This window comes from Oncorhynchus gorbuscha, linkage group LG20 (assembly GCF_021184085.1).
Source record: "Oncorhynchus gorbuscha isolate QuinsamMale2020 ecotype Even-year linkage group LG20, OgorEven_v1.0, whole genome shotgun sequence".
NCBI classification, from domain to species: Eukaryota; Metazoa; Chordata; class Actinopteri; order Salmoniformes; family Salmonidae; genus Oncorhynchus; species Oncorhynchus gorbuscha.
Window position 1 is genome coordinate 31756464 of NC_060192.1, and position 21346 is coordinate 31777809.

The following is a 21346-nucleotide window of genomic DNA, read 5'->3' on the forward strand; positions in this document are numbered from 1 at the left end:
AATAGGCAGTCTCCTCGTGGAGTCCAACGAGAGGCAGGTGGTTATAGCGTTGGACTAGTTAACTGTACGGTTGCAAGATTCGATCCCTCGAGCTGACAAGGTGAAAATCTGTCTTCCTGCCCCTGAACGAGGCAGTTAACCCACCGTTCCTAGGCCGTCATTGAAAATAAGAATGTGTTCTTAACCGACTTGCATAGTCGGTTAATTAAAAAATAAATAAAGGTGTAATAAAAAAATAAAAAATGAGGCCAAATCGGTGTCTAAAAATACCGATTTCCGATGTTTATGAAAACTTGAAATCGGCCCTAATTAATCGGCCATTCAGATTAATCGGTCAACCTCTAAAATGGACATTGACCGGTGGAAATCTGTCCTTCGGTCTGATGAGTCAAATTTTTTGGTTTGAACCGCCTTGTCTTTGTGAAAGACAACGCTTGATTTGATTTGAAACGCAGAGTAGGTGAATGGATGAACTCGGCATGTGTTGGTCCCACCGTGAAGCATGGAGGAGGTGTGATTGTGTGGGGGTGCTTTGTGGGTGACACCGTCAGTGATTCATTTAGAATTCAAGGCGCACTTAATCAGTATGGCTACCACAGTTTTCTGCAGCAATAAACCATCCCATCTGGTTTGAGCTTAGTGAGACTATCATTTATTTTTCAACAGGACAATGACCCAACACACATCCAGGCTGTGTAAGGGCTGTTTGACCAAGAAGGAGAGTGATGGAGTGCTGCATCAGATGACCTGGCCTCCACAATCACCCGACCTCAAGATTGAGGTGGTTTGGAATGAGTTGGATCGCCGAGAAGGAAAAGCAGCTAACAAGTGGGGCGGCAGGGTAGCCTAGTGGTTAGAGCGTTGGACTAGTAATTGGAAGTTTGCAAGTTCAACCCCCCGAGCTGACAAGGTACAAAATCTGTCGTTCTGCCCCTGAACAGGCAGTTAACCCACTGTTTCTAGGCTGTCATTGAAAATAAGAATTTGTTCTTAACTGACTTGCCTAGTAAAATACAGGTAAAAAAAATAAAGTGCTCAGCATTGTGGGAACTCCTTCAAGATTGTCACAAAAGCATTCCAGGTGAAGCTGGTTGAGAGAATGCCCAGACTGTGTAAAACCGTCATCAAGGCAACGGGTGGCTACTTTGAAGATATACTACATGATTCCTTATGTGTTATTTAATAGTTTTGATGTCTTCACTATTATTCTACAACGTAGAAAATAGTAAATATAAAACCCCTTGAATTAATAGGTGTGTCCAAACTTTTGACTGGTAGCCAGAGTGTGGCGGTTCTGTATGAAATTTGTTTAGATTTAGAATGGACTGTTATCATGCTCTCGAAACAGGGACAGCGGAAGAAATACATGTCATCTATCCACTCAAATAGTGCATGGAGGATGCTTTTCCCCGTGGTTCATTTTCATGCCAGCCAGGTAGGCTGAACTCCTGTTGTTAATATAGGAAAGTTGAGAAATAGAGTACATTCAGAAAGTATTCAGACCCCTTTAATTTTTCAACATTTTGTTACAATTTAAATCAATTTTAGAAGAAGGTACAATACCCCATAATGACAAAGCAAAAACAGGTTATACATTTTTTAATTTTTATTCAAAATAAAAAACTGAAATACCACATTTACATAAGTATTCAGTCCCTTCACTCAGTACTTTGTTGAAGCACCTTTGACAGTGATTACATCCTCGAGTCTTCTTGGGTATGACACTACAAGCTTGGCACACCTGCATTTGGGGAGTTTCTCCCATTCTTCTCTGCAGATCCCCTGTCAGGTTGGATGGGGAGCGTCACTGCACAGCTATTTCCAGTTCTCTCCAGATGTTGAAATCAGTTTCAAGTCTGGGCCTGGCTGGGCCACTCAAGGACATTGAGACTTGTCCCGAAGCCACTCCTGTGTGGTCTTGGCTGTGTGCTTAGGGTCGTTGTCCTGTTGGAAGGTAAACCTTCTCCCCAGTCTGAGGTTCTGAGCACTCCGGAGCAGGTGTCATCAAGGATTTCTGTACTTTGTGCCGTTCAGCGTTCCCTCGATGCTGACTAGTCTTCCAGTCCCTGAAGCTGAAAAACATCCCCACAGCATGATGCTGCCACCATCTTGCTTCACCGGACAATCTTGCTTCTCATGGTCAGAGTCCTTTAGGTGCCTTTTGACAAACTCCAAGCGGGCTGTCATGTGGCCTTTACTGAGTGGTGGCTTCTGTCTGGCCACTACCATAAAGGCCTAATGCTGCAGAGATGGTTGTCCTTCTGGAAGGTTCTCTCATCTCCACAGAGGAAATATTGAGCTCTGTCAGAGTAGCCATCGGGTTCTTGGTAACCTCCATGAACAAAGCCCTTCTCCCCTGATTTCTCAGTTTGGCTGGTTCCAAACGGCTTACATTTATATATATTTTTCTCCACAATTGTGTGATATCCAATTGGTAATTCCAGTCTTGTCCCATTTTTGCAGGTGGAGAGCCACGCGTCCTCTGACACTGCTTGCTTAACCCGGAAGCCAGCCGCACCAATGTGTCGGAGGAAACACTGTCCAGCTGGCGACTGTGTCAGCTTACAAGCGCCAGGCCAGCCACGAGTCGCTACAATGCGATGGAAAAAGGAAATCCCTTTTTGAGTGCCGCCTCATGGGTCTCCTCGTCACGGTCGGCTGTGACACAGCCTGGGATCGAACTCGGGGCTTTAGTGACCTCTGAAGCTCTGCGATGCAGTGCCTTAGACTGCTGCGCCACTCCGGAGGCAACAAACTTCTTCCATTTAAAAATGATGGAGGTGTTCTTGGGAACATTCAAACATTAAGAAATGTTTTAGTAACCTTCCCAAGATCTGTGCCTCGACACAATCCTATCTTGAGTTCTACAGACTATTCCTTCAACCTGTCAACTGTGGGACCTTATATAGACAGGTGGGTACCTTTCCAAATCATATCCAATCAATTGAATTTACCGCAGGTGGACTCCAATCAAGTTGTAGAAACAGCTCAACGATGATCAATGGAAACAGGATGCACCTGAGCTCAATTTCGAATCTCATAGCGTCTGAATACTTACGTAAATACGGTATCTGTTTTTTGTTTGTAATAAATTAGCTAAACATGTCTAAAAACCTGTTATCACTTTGTTATTATGGTGTATTGTGTGTAGATTGATGAGGGACAAAAAATAAAATATATATTTTTTTAGAATAAGCCTGTAACATAACAAAAATGTGGAAAAAGTCAAGGGGTCTGAATACTTTCCGGCCAGAAAGCTATTGGTATCCTCCTATTTTTAAGAGAGGCCATCAATGATTTCTCAGACAATTCCAAAGCCTATATAAATGTTGCACAACATGTGCTTATGGGCTCTCGTGAAGTGTTTGATTAGATTTTCAATTACATTTGCATTGATGCCAGAGTGATTAGAGGGACAATAGAGTGCTGAGTACCAGGCAGTTAGCAAGTTTGGTAGGCTACTAATGACCAGCAGTAGCATCAGAGCTTGGAGAAGACTAGTTAGCGTGACTAAACGGTCTTCGTGGAATTTGACTGCCGTCATGACTCGTGACCGCAGGTGTGGTGATAATACGGTCACCGTAACAGCCCTAGTCCTACCTAAACACCACAAGACTAGTTTCATTTTTCATCAATAACTATGCAATTTAATGGATATAACATGACTGCACCAGCATAAACCAGTAAGGGAGACAGACTTTGCACACATTAAAGATTTTCCACAACTGAGCCCACCACACACTAATGTTTGATTCATACATCCAATTGTCTGCTTTCTGTTAATCAATGATTGAGCTCAGAGGGGGACGAACCAAACAAAGCCTCTCCCTTTGAAGGATGAAACGTTCCTCTAAAGCCAAAAATAGTAACTGGAATGTGTTTCAAAACTGGGCAACTCAGTTGGTTTCATATACTATGAAAAGCACAGTGGTTTACAGGAGCAATGTGTCTCCATTCAATCATGCTGCCCCCAAAATAAAAGCAGGACTGTTGTAAATGTGTTGGAGAAGAGGGATTAATGCCCAACTGACTGGTGGCAATGAATATATTAGGGTAAGACAAGGGGAATAACATACCAGTCGATGCCTCTGTGGTAGCTGTGGCCACTGAAGAATTGGATCTCCTCAAATGTCTCCTTGCTGGGGTAGTTACTGGTCAGATCAGGATGCATCCCTAGGAACAGATACAGGGCTGTGGTGCCTTAGCAGAGAACACAAGTTTTCATTAGTATTGCTCATACTAATATCAAACGTAGATAACTACTATTAGGTTATGTAAATGTCATAGATTTAATTTAAATATAGAACTTGATGTAAATGCTAAACATGCATATTTCCGGGTAATTAGAACAGCTATTTACTACCCATCTCAAATGTGCCAAAGCTTAAATAGCAATAAAGACCAGAACACTCAACTACGTTAGAGATGAAGTGACAGTTAAAGAGGAGTGGTGGATCTAATGTTGACAGGAAACAACCGTTTATCAGCCGTGCTGATATATCGAGCCGATTTTGGCTTTTCTAATCCATCGCCTGTCGGCCCTTCTCTAACGATTTTGCGGATACTCTGTCCACATAACAAAACTGCTGCTATGCCAGCCGACACTCATCGCCTGAGCCACGAGCACTGCCCAGCAAGCAGAAAGCTTATTCTCCAACAGAAAGGTGCAGTATTGAGAAACAGATGAATTGACAGTGGCCAAAGTTGATCTCCTGTTGCAAATACTAGTTCAGTGTAATTCACTAATAATAAGACTTGTGTAGACGTGCATGCAATAAACTAGCTAGCTAAGCAGATAGCTTTGTGACCCATTAGCAAATATAATGATAATGAAACCTTTCATCTGTAGTGTTAGCAAGCTAGCTATATTAGCTACTATGCTAGCTAGCTGTCCAGATAAACATTGTGTTAGATATCAGATAGGAGCTAATAGCCAACGTAGCTAGCTAACGTTAGCTGGTCATCATTTTGAACATGCACCATTTTCAGCTTCAAGCCATCTGACTTGTGGTTTAAGGTTAGCTATTTACTGGTGTGCTGATCTGACACAGTCATATCCGTAAATTGACAGCCGATAGTCAGATTAGATAATTGTCATAATAGGCAAAGGAGGAAGTGTTTTAAAATGCCTAAATATTGGTAAACAAATATCTAAATGTATTTGCAAATGATCTCCTGTTATCCCTGACCAATATTGGAAACGGAATGCCGGTCTTGCTAAAAATATTTTCAGAATGTCCTAAAATCTCAGGATATAAAATGAACATAGAAAAACAAAATAATAACTCATGATCTACATCCTTTAAATGGACCACAAAACAATATATAAAATACTTAGGATGCTTAATAGGTGTCAACAAATACGTTTAATAAAGATAGCATAATCCCATTATCAACAATATGAAAGCAGATCTAATTAAATACAACAATCTTCCCATAAATCTTCCAGGTATAATAAATCTTTTCAGAATGTCTCCAACAGTTATTTATTCTCAGTAATCCGAATTACCCCACCAAACACATTATTTAAAAAAAATTATACTCGGTCATAAGACTTTGTGGTCAAATAAAAAAGATGGACATAATAAAAGTTTTACATCTTCCTCGGCCAGGTGGTTTTAACCTTACAGACTTGGAATTGTATCAACTCGCCGTCCAGGACCTTTACTTGCGACATACACTGACTGTACAAAATATTAAGAACACCTTCCTAATATTGAATCACCTTTTTGCTCTCAGAACAGCCTCAATTGGTCGGGGTATGGACTCCACAAGGTGTTGAAAGCATTCCACAGGGATGCTGGCCCATGTTGACTCCAATGCTTCCCACAGTTGTGTCAAATTGGCTGGATGTCCTTTGGGTGGTGGACCATTCTTGATACACACAGGAAACTGTTGAGCGTGAAAAACCCAGCAAAGTTGCAGTTCTAACCAGCGCGCCTGGCACTTACTACAATACCCCGTTGAAAGGCACCGAAACACAATCCATGTCTCAATTGTCTCAAGGCTTTAAAATCCTTCTTTAACCTGTATCCTTCCATTCATCTGCACTGATTGAAGAAGATTTAACAAGTGATCATAGTTTCACCTGGTCAGCCTATGTCATGGAAAGAGCAGCTGTTCATAATGTTTTCTACAATCCAATGGGCACATAATTTAGATGCAAATGCTCATCCCCAGAATCTTTTCACGTGTCTAAGAATGAAGCTAAGAACATTAACAACTTCATAGTTAAGAACACAATAACAATATGGAAGATAATTCAACGTTTTCAACAAGAATCAATATCATCACTAAAAAAACACAACATTATGGAACAATCCTTGGATATCTTCTCAGAATTCACTGATAAAACTTCCACATGGAAGGCATAGGAACCGGAAATTATTTGGTAATAGGAAATACATTTATTTCCATGACAGAATTATTAAGCAACGTAGATATTTTCAAAGACATGCAACTTAAGTTTCATATCAAGCAATTTAAATTTGAAATCTTGGACATCAGAGAAATCTTGAGGGAATCCTATTTGAGTCAGAACAGGATGTTCATATGATAGGTAAGATATACAAGACCTTGCCGAGTGCCTATCCAACTGATAATCTCTTGAAAAAAATAACTACTGGAACCGAGACATAAAAATAAGTGATATTGGCAAAAGATGGAGGGAATGGTGGAACATTACTAACACAATTGCATTTAACGAAAATGTACACTTAATCCAGTATAAACTAGTGAAGGGAAATCTTAACGCTACAGCATACAGTGACTTTGTGGCAAAAGTTTGGGGAAGGCCCTTTCCTGTTTCAGCATGACAATGCCCCCGTGCCCAATGCGAGGTCCATACAGAAATGGTTTGTCGATATCGGTGTGGAAGAGCTTGACTGGCCTGTACAGAACCCTGACCTCAACCCCATCTAACACCTTTGGGATGAATTGGAACACTGGCTGCGAGCCAGGCCTAATCGCCCAACATCTCACCAATGCTCGTGGCTGAATGGAAGCAAGTCCCCGCAGCAATGTTCCGACATCTAGTGGAAAGCCTTCCCAGGAGAGCGGAGGCTGTTATAGCAGTTGGGGGGAGGGGACAACTCCATATTAATGTCCATGATTTTGGAATGAGATGTTTGACGAGTGGGTGTCCACATACTTTTGTCAATGTAGTGTAATTCCCAAATTGAAGGATATTAGATTTGTCATCTGTAGCACCATAGCCTCTACTGATCAGCCAAAACAAGCTCAGCTCAATATATGCACACACTCCTATTGAATAGGCATTCACCTGTATAGTGAGTAGGCCTATGCCATCTTAATTGACCCAGTTTATTAAGAGATTTACCATTCAAATAACATTACCACCATTATGTTATGAAGTTAGATTGGTGAAAACAAAAGTCAAATCCATTGTTTAAAATTGGGAAATTTGTAATACATTTTTTCACATTTTATGATGTTGAATATCAGCCTAAAATATTGACCATGGGCCTCCTTATCCATCCAAAATCGGTATCGGTCCTAAAAAAAATCCATATCGGTCATTCACTAGTTGACAGACAAGATGGCTGACGTGACTATAGTGAATGTTGGTGCAGTTAGGTAATTAAAACGGTGAAGTGTGTGAATTTACTCTCAGCTCCAACCCCCTAATCCATTTTTATTGAAAAGATTAACGGGGCCATTTTACAGCGCTCTCAGAAGGAGGGTTATCGCTCCCTTAAGACATCTTCAAGAACTTTAATTAGGCTACGCAGTAAATCTGGAATTCCCATTTACTGGGGTGCAGTCAAGGTTACAATAAAAGCCAGCGACTGACTGCTTGCCTACGGTGAACCTATAAAGGAAATTAAGTATGTGACACTCTGTAAATGGCTGCTCAGTTGCCAATTATCCATCCTTTCTCTCCAGGCTGTCAATAATCAGAGGTTCAAGGCTGCCCCATGCCAGACAGAATAACTTCTCCTCCTGGTGCAGTGGATCTAGTACAGTGAGCCACACCCTGGTGGTGTGTAGAGTAGACTAAAAGCGTCCGCATTCGTCACATCCGGAACAGTTTGTGCATAATAGTAATGACAACATTTTGTGACGTGTTTGTTCATTTTCATTACGGCAAGTGTTTAGTGAGGTCAGCTGTTCGTGCAACAACAACATTTGTTCTCGAAGCAAGCCAAGTCGGAAGCCGAACTCCACACCCATTCGTCTGTGACTGGTCAACAGTAGGGATTCTTCAATGAAGTGTTTGCTGTCATTCAACAAGAGGTGACTCGTTTTCATGCAAGATTTTCCACTTGAGAAACACTGCACCAAACATCTGTGTTAGATACAAAACGGTGCAACTAACACCATGCCCAAAGCCCCCACATCAAATGATATCACGACACGCAGGTTGAAATATCAAAACAAACCATGAACTAATTCTATTAATTTGGGGACAGGTCGAAAAGCATTAAAAACATGCATGGTAATTTAGCTAGCTAGCTTGTAGTTGCTACTTAATTTGTCCTATTTAGCTAGCTTGCTGTTGCTAGCTAATTTGTCCTGGGATATAAATGTTTAGTTGTTATTTTCGCTGAATGACACAAGGTCCTCTACTCCGACAATCTACGCACAAAATGGTCAATCAAATTGTTTCTAGTCGTCTCTCCTCCTAGGCCTTTTCTTCTTTGGACTTTATATGGCGATTGGCATCTAACTTTCATAATTAGGTGTATTACCACAACCGACCGACCGACCGCAATTCATATTTCAATTCCCACGTGGGTATAACCAATGAGGAGATGGCACGTGGGTATATGCTTCTAAAAGCCAATGGGGAGATGGGAGAGGCATCGCGTTCAGCGTCACAAATAGAAGCAACTTCTATTTTAGCGATTGGAAACACAGACGCTCGTTGGCGTGTGCGAGCACTGTGGGTGCAATGATCAAATAACATTGTATGTGTACATTTATTTTGCAACGCTGGCACACGCGACAAGTCCAGTTTGGGTAGCGTGTAAGATATCTTCGGTAAAAACGTAAACATTTATGGCAGATTTCTTGAGTTAACTTAGATTAATTCTGACTATTTTGAGGAATTCTATACTGGTTGCGGCTTCTCAAGATGGACAAATAGTACTCTTGACACTTTTTTCTCGTTTTTTTAAGTGTAGGTCTTATAATGGAGTAGGCTAGAAGCGGAACCAAACCGAAGCATGCTGACACCTTAACTGGGAATGCTGACACAATATCAAAGGAATAGGGACGTAACCATACAGAATCTACAGCCCACTAGCACAGTGGTATTCAAACTTTTTCCGTGGTGACAATTAATTACATTTTCACATCAGAATTTCTAGACACCCAATTTTTTCACAACCTTCAATTCATTACATTTCCATCTCTTATCAAAATGAAAAGAAACCAAGAAATACATCCAATCAATAATTTTTCTCAATAATTCTTTCTCCTTCAAATTAGCCTCATCAAAAAGGTTTGTACTGCATATTTTCCCAAACAATATACAGTTTGAATGCACTATTTTTTGTCATTGCTATGAGTGTGGTTGCATCACTGAACTGAGGTAACCTTGTTAATTAAATGTTTTTTGTACAATGTATTTGTTTACTGCTCACCTGTCTTCTGTGGTCCAATTATGAGCAGCTTAGGGAATCGGTCGCATGTCTTCTCTTTGGACCAGATGTCTTTGTGCCTTTTGTCCTCACAGGGGTCCTGTAGGGACAGAGTGGGCAGAATTAGTTCACCTGGAAGTTCCTTTCAGTAAACATGGAGGGAATGTATGCCTCAGGATGAGCTGCCATAGGTATGACTTGCCCAACCAGTTCAGAATATACAGTACCAGTCAAAAGTCTAGACAAACCCATCAATGAGTAAGTGTTTATTTTGACTATTTTCTACACTGTTGAATAATAGTGAAGACCTCAAAACTATAAAATAACACGTCTGGAATCATGCGTTAAACAAATTAAAATGTATATTTATTTGCGAGATTCTTCAAAGTAGCCACCCTTTGCCTTGATAACTGCTTTGCACACTCTTCGCCTTCTCTCAGCCAGCTTCACCTGGAATGCTTTTCTAACAGTCTTGAAGGAGTTCCCACATATGCTAAGCACTTGTTGGCTGATTTTCCTTCACTCTGTGGTCCAACTCATCTCCATTGGGCTGAGGTAGGGGATTGTGGAGGCCAGGTCATCTGATGCAGCACTCCATCCCTATCCTTCTTGGCAAAATAGCCCTTACAAAGCCTGGAGGTGTGTTGGATCATTGTCCTGTTGAAAAACAAATGATATTCCCACCAAGCGCAAACCAGGTGGGATGGCGTATTGCTGCAGAATGCTGTGGTAGCCATATTGGTTAAGTGTGCCTTGAATTCTAAATACATCACAGACAGTGTCACCAGCAAAGCACGCCCACACCTCCTCCTCCATGCTTCACAATAGGAACCACACATGTGGAGATCATCTGTTCATCTACTCTGTCTCACAAAGACACAGTGGTTGGAACCAAAAATCTCACATTTGGACTCATCAGACCAAAGGATAGATTTCCACCGGTCTAAAGTCCATTGCTCGTGTTCCTTGGTCCAAGAATCTCTCTTCTTATTGGTGTCCTTTAGTCGTGGTTTCTTTGCAGCAATTTGACCATGATGGCCTGATTCACACAGTCTCCTCTGAACATTTGATGTTGAGATGTGTCTGTTACTTGAACTATGTGAAGCATTTATTTGGGCTGCAATTTCTGAGGCTGGCAACTCTAATGAACTTACCCTCTGCAGCAGAGGTAACTCTGGGTCTTCCTTTCCTGTGGTGGCCCTCATGAGAGACAGTTTCATCATTGCACTTTATGTTTTTTGCGACTGCACTTAAAGAAACTTTCAAAGTCCTTGAAATGTTCAGGATTGACTGACCATGTCTTAAAGTAATGATGTAATGATGGACTGTCATTTCTCTTTCCATATTTTAGCTGTTCTTGCCATAATATGGACTTTGTCTTTTACCAAATAGGGCTATCATCTGTAAACCACCCCTACCTTGTCACAACTAGGGCTGTTGCGGTGACAGTATTACTGCCACACCGGCGATCACGAGTCATGAAAGCAGTAGTCAAATGCCATATGACCATTTAGTCACGGTAACTAGTCTTCTCCAAGCTCTGATGCTGCTGCTGGTCATTAGTATCCTACCAAACTTGCTAACGGCCTGGCACGCAGCACTCTATTATCCCTCTGACATCAATGCAAATGTAATAGAACATCTAATCAAACAGGTCATAAGACCCCATGACCTCATGTTGCACAACATTTCTATGTCTATATTTCTAGGCTATGCAATTGCGGGCAAAAACAGTGATGGGTGCTAATAAAAATACCTGGATTGCGTCAGCTTTCTAAAGGCTCGGCTGACTATATTTATTTCTCACCTTTCCTAATATCAAGCACATTGCTTATATTTAAATCAGGAGTAAAGCCTACCTGGCAGGCATGAAAATAAGCCACAGGGAAAAGCGTTTTCCATTCGCTATCTAAGTGCATAGATGACATGTATTTTTTCCCCCTGCCCGTTTCATCAAGGCGCATGATGGTAAATTCTAAATCAAAACAAATGTCACACATATATTATTTAGTATATGTAAAGACAAGATTAAATCAAGAAAAGTCTGATGGGTGACAATATTAACCTCACTTGTGAATTATATATTATCACTTGTGAATGATTCCCAGCATAAGAAACAAAGCCTTTATTTTGCAACTTTTTCTAATCATAGTCACACACCTCATGTACCCTAGCCCATAGGCCTATACATTTTTGATAAGGCTTGGATCACAACTAATGGACAAATAAATTCTTAAAATGAGCACATTAATCCACTTTACAAGGGGTGTAGAGCCTAACTGGCATACAGTTGAAGTCAGAAGTTAACACACCTTAGTTTTTCACAATTCCTGACATTTAATCCGAGCAAAAATTCCCTGTCTTAGGTCAGTTAGAATCAACACTTTATTTTAAGAATGTGAAATGTCAGAATAATAGGAGAGAGTGATTTATTTCAGCTTTGATTTCTTTCCCCACATTCACAGTGGGTCAGAAGTTTACATACACTCAATTAGTATTTGGTAGCATTGCCTTTAATTTGTTTTATTTGGTGTTAAAACGTTTCAGGTATCCTTCCACAAGCTTCCCACAATAAGTTGGGTGAATTTTGGCCCATTACTCCTGACAGAGCTGGTGTAACCGAGTCAGGTTTCTAGGCCTCCTTGCTCGCACACACTTTTTCAGTTATACCCACAGATTTTCTATAGGATTGAGGTCAGGGCTTTGTGATGGCCACTCCAATACCTTGTCCTTAAGCCACTTTGCCACAATTTTAGAAGTATGCTTGGATCATTGTCCATTTGGAAGACGCATTTGAGACCAAGCTTTAACTTCCTGATTGATGTCTAGAGATGTTGCTTCAATATATCCACATAATTTCCCTCCATCATGATGAAATCTATTTTGTGAAGTGCACCCGTCCCTCCTGCAGCAAAGCACCCCCACAACATGATGCTGCCACCCCCGTGCTTCACGGTTGGGATGGTGTTCTTCAGCTTGCAAGCCTCCCCCTTTTTCCTCCAAACATAATGATGGTCATTATGGCTAAACAGTTATATTTTTGCTTCATCAGACCAGATGACATTTCTCCAAAAAAGTACGATCTTTGTGCAGTTGCAAAGTGTAGTCTGGCATGTTTATGGTGGTTTTGGAGCAGTGGCTTCTTCCTTGCTGAGCGGCCTTTCAGGTTGTGTCGATATAGGACTTGTTTAACTGTGAATATAGATCCTTTAGGAAACCGGTAAAAAAGTATCTTCACAAGGTCCTTTGCTGTTGTTCATCTCTAGGAGACGGAATGAGTCTCCTTCCTGAGCGGAATGACGGTTGCGTGGTCCCATGATGTTTGAACTTGCGTACTATTGTTTGTACAGATGGATGTGGTACCTTCAGGTGTTTGGAAATTGCTCCCAAGGATGAACCAGACTTGTGGAGGTCTACAGTTTTTTTTCTGAAATCTTGGCTGATTTCTTTTGATTTTCCCATGATGTCAAGCAAAGAGGCACTGACTTTGAAGGTAGGCCTAGAAGTACATCCAAAGGTACACCTCCAATTGACTCAAATGATGTCAATTAGGCTATTAGAAGCATCTAAAGCCATGACGTTTTATGGAATTTTCCAAGCTGTTTAATTAAAGGCACAGTCAACTTAGTGTATGTAAACTGCTGACCCACTGGAATTGTGATGCAGCGAATTATAAGTGAATAAATCTGTCTGTAAACAATTGTAGGAAAAATGACTTGTGTCATGCACTAAGTAGATGTCCTAACCGACTTGTTAACAAGAAATTTGTGGAGTGGTTGAAAAACAAGTTTTAATGACTCCAACCTAAGTGTTTGTAAACTTCCGACTTCAACTGTATATAAGCAGAGCGTGAGTTTCAAGTTTGGGGAAGATAATTTGCGCTATAAAAACACACTTTTTTGCGCAGCACACTCAGGGAGAATTTAATTGAACCTTTATTTAACTAAGCAATTCAGTTTAGAACAAGTTCTTATTTCCAATGACGGCCTACCGGGGAATACTCCGGGAGAAGGGCACAACGCAGCAAAAGACAGATTTTTTTAGGGTGCAATTCGGCCACAAAGGGAATGCTGCTCTGAAATTCGAGGCATTATCAAGTGCTTGTCAAATTGTGAATGAAAGACTGATGAAATGTGTACAGCCTGCGCAAAAAAAACAAAGCAGAGCTCATGCCTTCAAGCAAATCTTTTCAAATCTCATCATGCAGCCTTACAATGCAAAAGTCAAAACATATAGCCCAACGTTTGTAGAATAACTAAAGTTACATGAATAACTCTAAATTGAGCATATAGGAGTACCTGTTTCTTTGTTAATCACTCAACACAGAATAGACTCATGTGCGGTACTCCCTGAAATGTTCAGAGACAATATTTATATTTTTATTAAACTTTGTTCAATTGTATTCTTCATACTATAAAATAATGCCATGGAATGATAAGCAAATCTTGTCTGCTAAATGAACTAGCGTAGCCCACAGCCATTTGGCATATAACCACATGAGGAGTATGCTATTTTTTTCTTCTGAAATAGACTACATTTTCTCCATATCATGCTTCTTTAAACCTGTCTAAAATAAATAATGGATTTATTGTGAAAATGTAGGCTATATTACATGGAAGCCAGGAGATGCTAAATGTGTTTATGTTAATTAACGGTTCATTACCGTGAGACCGACAGTTATTTGCTTGACAATCACCGGCTGACAAAATTTTGTGACCGCCACAGCCCTAGTCACAACACAACTGATTGGCTCAAATGCATTGAAGGAAAAAAATCCACAAATTAACAAGGCACACCTGTTAACTGAAATGCATTCCAGTTGACTACCTCATGAAGCTGGTTGAGAGAATGTCAAGAGCGTGCAAAGCTGTCATCAAGGCAAAGGGTGGCTACTATGGTTACTACATGATTGCATAGTTTTGATGTCTTCACTATTATTCTACAATGTCAAAATAAAGTAAAACCCTTTATTGAGTAGGTGTGTCCAAACTTTTGACTGGTACAACACTATTCTCACACACACACCAGTCTCATATATAGCAGCAGTCTGTTTGCAATTAAAGTCTACCACTAATTTGGCCAGGGGACTTGTTACTGTGGTAAAGCAGTGAGACCTATGTGTGTGTGTGTGTATTAACATGTGGCACAACAGTTACAGACAACTGTATCCACCCTGTGGGACCAACAATGTGCCAAGGGGAGGGGTGCTTTTAATTCAGCTCAAATGAACCCAACCAGTCTAGTCTAACAGAGGTTTGGGGGTGCAGACTCAAACATTTGGCTTCTAAATCACCCCTTGATCAATTATGCTCCTTAGCACCTTCTTGTAGGGACTAAGGAAAGAACCCATAATTAGTATCAGGAAGGGTGCCTTTTCATTGGTCTTCCTGATTGGTTAAAAGCCTTCAGTGTATCTATGTGGAAGATAGCTCAGAGCAGCCCTGCAAGGCCTGCGGTGTCATGTGCCTCAGGGTCTATCTGCATGTCAAGACGATACCAACTGCCCTAAATCTATCTACCTCCTTCCCTCCCTACTGCCTCATGGGTAATGGAGGCGACCAGGCTATCATATTAATCCCAATACATTTAACACAGTGATGTGTTGAAGAAACCTCTGGACCCAGGCAGGCACAAGTTTACTCTAAACTTCAAAGGGAGCCGGCTGGCACACATTAACTTCTACACTGTGACAACTCCACATTAACTTCTACACTGTGACAACTCCACACTAACTTCTACACTGTGACAACTCCACATTAACTTCTACACTGTGACAACTCCACACTAACTTCTACACTGTGAAAACTCCACATTAACTTCTACACTGTGAAAACTCCACATTAACTTCTACACTGCGACAACTCCACATTAACTTCTACACTGTGACAACTCCACATTAACTCCACACTAACTTCTACATTGTGACAACTCCACACTGACAGTGTGAGGAACTGCCAAGATGGCAGTTGGATGTCTTAGGGAAAGAAACCGCCTTCTTCCTGTGTTGTTGGGAAACAGTGTTTGAGTCTGCTCCCCCCACAAAACCACAGTTCAAAGAGCCAGCCTCTCGTAGCTCTAACTAAACCCAAATAAGACTTGCACTGTAAGAAGCAATTGAGACTGAGTCAAAAGGACTTGCACTGTAGGATGAAATGGTCAGAGTCAAAAGGACTTGCATTGTAGGACGCAATGGAGTCTGATTGAAAAAGCAAAGTCTTTAACTCCTGTCTAGCCTTCTCTAAAATGACAGCCTGGTTTATGATAGTCCCCGAGCTCCACAAACCCAGTGACCCACAGCTCACATGGCCTCTCACACACACACCTGCCAGATGGGGTCCCTCTCCTCTGGAAAGATCTGCAAGTAACGCTGGGCCAGCTGCACAGGCGCCAGGGTCTGCAGCCGCAGGTTAGTCCATGTCTGGAGGAACTTCACCAGGTTCCTAAAGGTGTACAGACCCAGACGGTCGTTGCCGTAGTTGGACAGGTGGGTCATGAAGATGCTGATCTGTGAGGAAGGAATCAACACAGAACAACATTCAGAGAAACACACAATACAATGCAGGCAGCAATGTCACTTCCAACCACTGTTGCCCAAAATGCATTTGAGGGGGGGAAGAAGGGCTAAAGCAAACATAGAGCCTTCCTCTCCTGATGTTATGGAGGTGTGTCTGGTCTCACCGGGTTGAGGAGCACTGTGAGGAAGAGCTCCCCGCCATTGATGAGTTTGTCCAGCTCCTTGGGTCCTCCAGGATACTCGTTGTAGAAGATAGTGTGAGTAAACAGGCCACACGTCTGCCTCGGCAGCACCTACAGTACACAACACAATTAATATTACATAGCAACACATCTGCACAGTGGGGAGTGTCCTAATATAACCGCACCCTGCTGATTTCCAGTCAACAACAAATCAAATACACAAACATTCAAACAGGGCCATAAATGCTCGGTGACACTATTTCGATGCGTTTTTTCCACTTCACTGACAGCTCAGGTGATTCAATTATCCCCTGAAACTAGAGATCACACTGTGGAGAATAAAATGTGACGCAAATCTTAATGCTGTCAGCAAAACCCATTTCTCGAGCCAAACACAAAGCCTCTGTCCTAACATAGTTGAAACACAATAAAAACACAATCGATTGGCATCCGAGCACACAATCACAGGAGCAGAACGACCTGGAAAACATTACACTGGCTGTTCAGCCTAGGTGCTGTACACAGTTTATCCATCAGGCTGTGATGTTAGCTAGCTACATAGTTTATCCATCAGGCTGTGATGTTAGCTAGCTACACAGTGTATTCATCAGGCTGTGGTGTTAGCTAGCTACACAGTGTATCCATCAGGTTGTGATGTTAGCTAGCTACACAGTGTATCCATCAGGTTGTGATGTTAGCTAGCTACACAGTGTATCCATCAGGTTGTGATGTTAGCTAGCTACATGGTGTATCAAATCTAATTTTATTTGTCACATGCACCAAATGCAACAGGTGTAGGTAGACCTTACAGTGAAATGCTTACTTACAAGCCCTTAACCAACAATGCAGTTTTAAGAAAATACCTACAAAAAGTAAGAGATAAGAATAACAAATAAGTAAAGAGCAGCAGTAAATAACAAAAGTGGGGCTATATACAGGGGGTACCAGTACAGAGCCAATGTGTCAATGTGGAGGCTATATACAGGGGGTACCAGTACAGAGCCAATGTGTCAATGTGGAGGCTATATACAGGGGGTACCAGTACAGAGCCAATGTGTCAATGTGGAGGCTATATACAGGGGGTACCAGTATAGAGTCAATGTGGAGGCTATATACAGGGGGTACCAGTACAGAGTCAATGTTTTACACCTGCATTGTTTGCTGTTTGGGGTTTTAGGCTGGGTTTCTGTACAGCACTTTGAGATATCAGCTGATGTACGAAGGGCTATATAAATAAATTTGATTTGATTTGAATGTGTCAATGTGGAGGCTATATACAGGGGGTACCAGTACAGAGTCAATGTGGACGCTATATACAGGGGGTACCGGTACAGAGTCAATGTGTCAATGTGGAGGCTATATACAGGGGGTACCAGTATAGAGTCAATGTGGAGGCTATATACAGGGGGTACCAGTACAGAGTCAATGTGGAGGTTATATACAGGGGGTACCAGTACAGAGTCAATGTGGAGGCTATATACAGGGGGTACCGGTACAGAGTCAATGTGGAGGCTATATACAGGGGGTACCGGTACAGAGTCAATGTGTCAATGTGGAGGCTATATACAGGGGGTACCAGTATAGAGTCAATGTGGAGGCTATATACAGGGGGTACCAGTACAGAGTCAATGTGTCAATGTGGAGGCTATATACAGGGGGTACCAGTACAGAGTCAATGTGGAGGCTATATACAGGGGGTACCGGTACAGAGTCAATGTGGAGGCTATATACAGGGGGTACCGGTACAGAGTCAATGTGTCAATGTGGAGGCTATATACAGGGGGTACCAGTATAGAGTCAATGTGGAGGCTATATACAGGGGGTACCAGTACAGAGTCAATGTGGAGGTTATATACAGGGGGTACCAGTACAGAGTCAATGTGGAGGCTATATACAGGGGGTACCAGTACAGAGTCAATGTGTCAATGTGGAGGCTATATACAGGGGGTACCAGTATAGAGTCAATGTGGAGGTTATATACAGGGGGTACCAGTACAGAGTCAATGTGGAGGCTATATACAGGGGGTACCAGTACAGAGTCAATGTGTCAATGTGGAGGCTATATACAGGGGGTACCAGTACAGAGTCAATGTGGAGGCTATATACAGGGGGTACCAGTACAGAGCCAATGTGGAGGCTATATACAGGGGGTACCAGTACAGAGTCAATGTGGAGGTTATATACAGGGGGTACCAGTACAGAGCCAATGTGGAGGCTATATACAGGGGGTACAAGTACAGAGTCAATGTGGAGGCTATATACAGGGGGTACCAGTACAGAGCCAATGTGTCAATGTGCGGGGGCACCGATGTCGGGGTAATTGAGATAATTATGTACATGCAGGTCGAGTTATTAAAGTGGCTATGCATAGATGATAACAGAGTAGCAGCAGCATTGGGGGGGACAATGCAAAAGTCTGGGTAGCCATTTGATTAGCTGTTCAGGAGACTTATGGCTTGGGGGTAGAAGCTGTTTAAAAGCCTCTTGGACCTAGACTTGGCGCTCCGGTACTGCTTGCCGTGTGGTAGCAGAGAGAACAGTCAGACTAGGGTGGCTGGAGTCTGACAATTTTTGGGCCTTCCTCCAACACCTCCTGGCATAGGTCCCGGATGGCAGGAAGCTTGGTCCTGGTGATGTACTGGGCCGTACGCACTACCCTCTGTAGTGCCTTGCAGAGCAGTTGCTATACCAGGCAGTGATGCAACCCGTCAGGATGCTCTCGATGGTGCAGCTGTAAAACCTTGAGGATCTGAGGACCCATGCCAAAATTTTGCAGTCTCCTGAGGGGGAATAGGTTTTGTCGTGCCCTCTTCCCGACTGTCTTGGTGTGCTTGGACCATGTTAGTTTGCTGGTGATGTGGACACCAAGAAACTTGAAGCTCTCAATCTGCTCCACTACAGCCCTGTCGATGAGGACGGGGGCGTGCTCAGTCCGCTTTTTCCTGTAGTCCACAATCACCGCCCTTGTCTTGATCACGTTGAGGGAGAGGTTGCTGTCCTTGCACCACACTGCCAACAACACAATCTCAACATCTATCAGGCTGTAATGTTAACTAGCTACACAGTGTATTTATCAGGCTGTGATATGAACTAGCTACACAGTGTATTTATCAGGCTGTGATATTAACTAGCTACACAGCGTATCGATCAGGCTGTAATCTCTGCTATCTAGGGCTGGGAGTAGAAGCAGCAGCTAAGGCAATACTGAGATGCGTAGAAAAAGAAAGGAAGGAAAGGCTGGATACAGACTGAAGCTCCCAGGCTTTTCTCTCTCTGCTTTATAAAACACACAGCGGGTCACAGCCAACGGGAGTCACAGACTGCTGACGAAGGGGAAAAGAGAGAGTGGAAGAAAAGAAGAGACACCTCAGAGTCTCTGCCAAGTTCCCGGTGAATATTTCACAGGGACGTGTCGAGATCGGAATTAACATCTTCGTGACATCACACCCTTCCACCAGACAAATAACAGAAAACTGCTGGGTCTAGAACAGGAGCATTCTACCAGGATAATGGGGAGAGAAAAAAATCACAACATAGTTTGTACATTAATAAAATACAAATGTCTTTAAGCTCTAAAATCTGAGACATTTAAGCATACATTTCTTAAAGAGGCAAGCTGTTGTTTATGTCCAGGCAAGCTGTTGTTTATGTCCAGGCCAAGCATATGGACATAACATTGCACTTTGTAAAGACACTGTACATAAATTATCATTGACAGACAGATTAACATTTGTCAAAAAATGTGAATGTTCTTGTCACATCACAAGCTAGCAGTTGTCTTCGTTGATTTTGCCACGGCTGTGATTTGCGGTGAGATTGTCTTGTTGAGAGTGATAAACATTGCAATTTCCATAATGATCAGTCACACTGCTCCATCTGTCTGTCAGCATGCTTCATTCCATGGGGTGTGGGGAGGAGAAGAGAGAGAGACACAGAAACTGTCTGAGGGGCAGTGAAAAGACCACGCCACTAGGGCATGGCAACACGACTACTATAGCACTACTGATCCTTCCCTTCACTCCACTCAGCACGTTGTTCCCAACAGCTAAACTAAATTGTTCAAGCACGCCAAAAAACAAAGCTTTGTCCTTTCAAAGGCACACGCAAGGATTCCAATACCCAGCACTTCCCAAAAGACAAGAGATGCAATGCAACTGTCTACACTTAAACCAGAGTAAATACTTCAAACAGCCTAATTTAATAGTTCTAGTTAAATTATTGAGCACAAACCCAGGACTGAAAATACCAACTAAGACTTCGTTTCAGGAATTGCTCGTTTATACGTACAGTAGAACCTAGTGTGTGAGTGAGTGAGTGAGTGAGTGAGTGTGTGAGTGAGTGAGTGAGCGAGAGAGAGAGAGGGGGGGGGGGCAGGGTTGAGTCCTTACACTGATGCCACTGTGGTAGAAGCCTCGTCTGAAGCGGGCAGGTTTGAGGTGGGGGTACTCCTCCGTGCTGGTCACCTTGATGCCCCACACCTTCTTCCAAGCGTCGTACAGCTGGACGTGGACGGGGTACACCCCAGAGTGGTGGGGAGCCACCGCGTAGCCCATGTTGGTGGGGATGCCATGCTCCTAGGTAGAGACAACCAGTGGATTCAACACCTTGTTAGGAATGAGATAATTGCATGTCTTCACTCCAATATACATTCCAATATACACTGCTCAAAATAAAGGGAACACCTAAACAACACAATGTAACTCCAAGTCAATCACACTTCTGTGAAATCAAACTTAGGAAGCAACACTGAATGACAAATGTCACATGCTGTTGTGCAAATGGGATAGACAAAAGGTTGAAATTATAGGCAATTAGCAAGACACCCCCAATAAAGGAGCGGTTCTGCAGGTGGCAACCACAGACCACTTCTCAGTTCCTATGCTTCCTGGCTGATGTTTTGGTCACTTTTGAATGCTGGCGGTGCTTTCACTCTAGTGGTAGCATGAGACGGAGTCTACAACCCACACAAGTGGCTCAGGTAGTGCAGCTCATCCAGGATGGCACATCAATGCGAGCTGTGGCAAGAAGGTTTGCTGTGTCTGTCA

The 21346-nt window shown here is 42.4% G+C and overlaps 1 protein-coding gene across 5 annotated transcripts in view; it reads right to left on the reverse strand.

The window, feature by feature from the left end:
* The window catches only part of LOC124006838 (bifunctional heparan sulfate N-deacetylase/N-sulfotransferase 1-like), a 140699-nt gene that overhangs the window by 15949 nt on the left and 103404 nt on the right, over positions 1-21346 (reverse strand). For 4 of the 5 annotated variants that reach the window (XM_046317022.1, XM_046317024.1, XM_046317021.1 and 1 more), the window contains 5 exons: positions 20690-20875; positions 16284-16412; positions 15928-16110; positions 9609-9705; positions 4077-4200 (listed from right to left, as the gene is read on the reverse strand). In XM_046317022.1, coding sequence (XP_046172978.1) covers positions 4077-4200; positions 9609-9705; positions 15928-16110; positions 16284-16412; positions 20690-20875 — 719 coding nt within the window. The remainder of the gene's footprint in view (positions 1-4076; positions 4201-9608; positions 9706-15927; positions 16111-16283; positions 16413-20689; positions 20876-21346) is intronic. The other variant, XM_046317026.1, reaches the window with a different exon arrangement.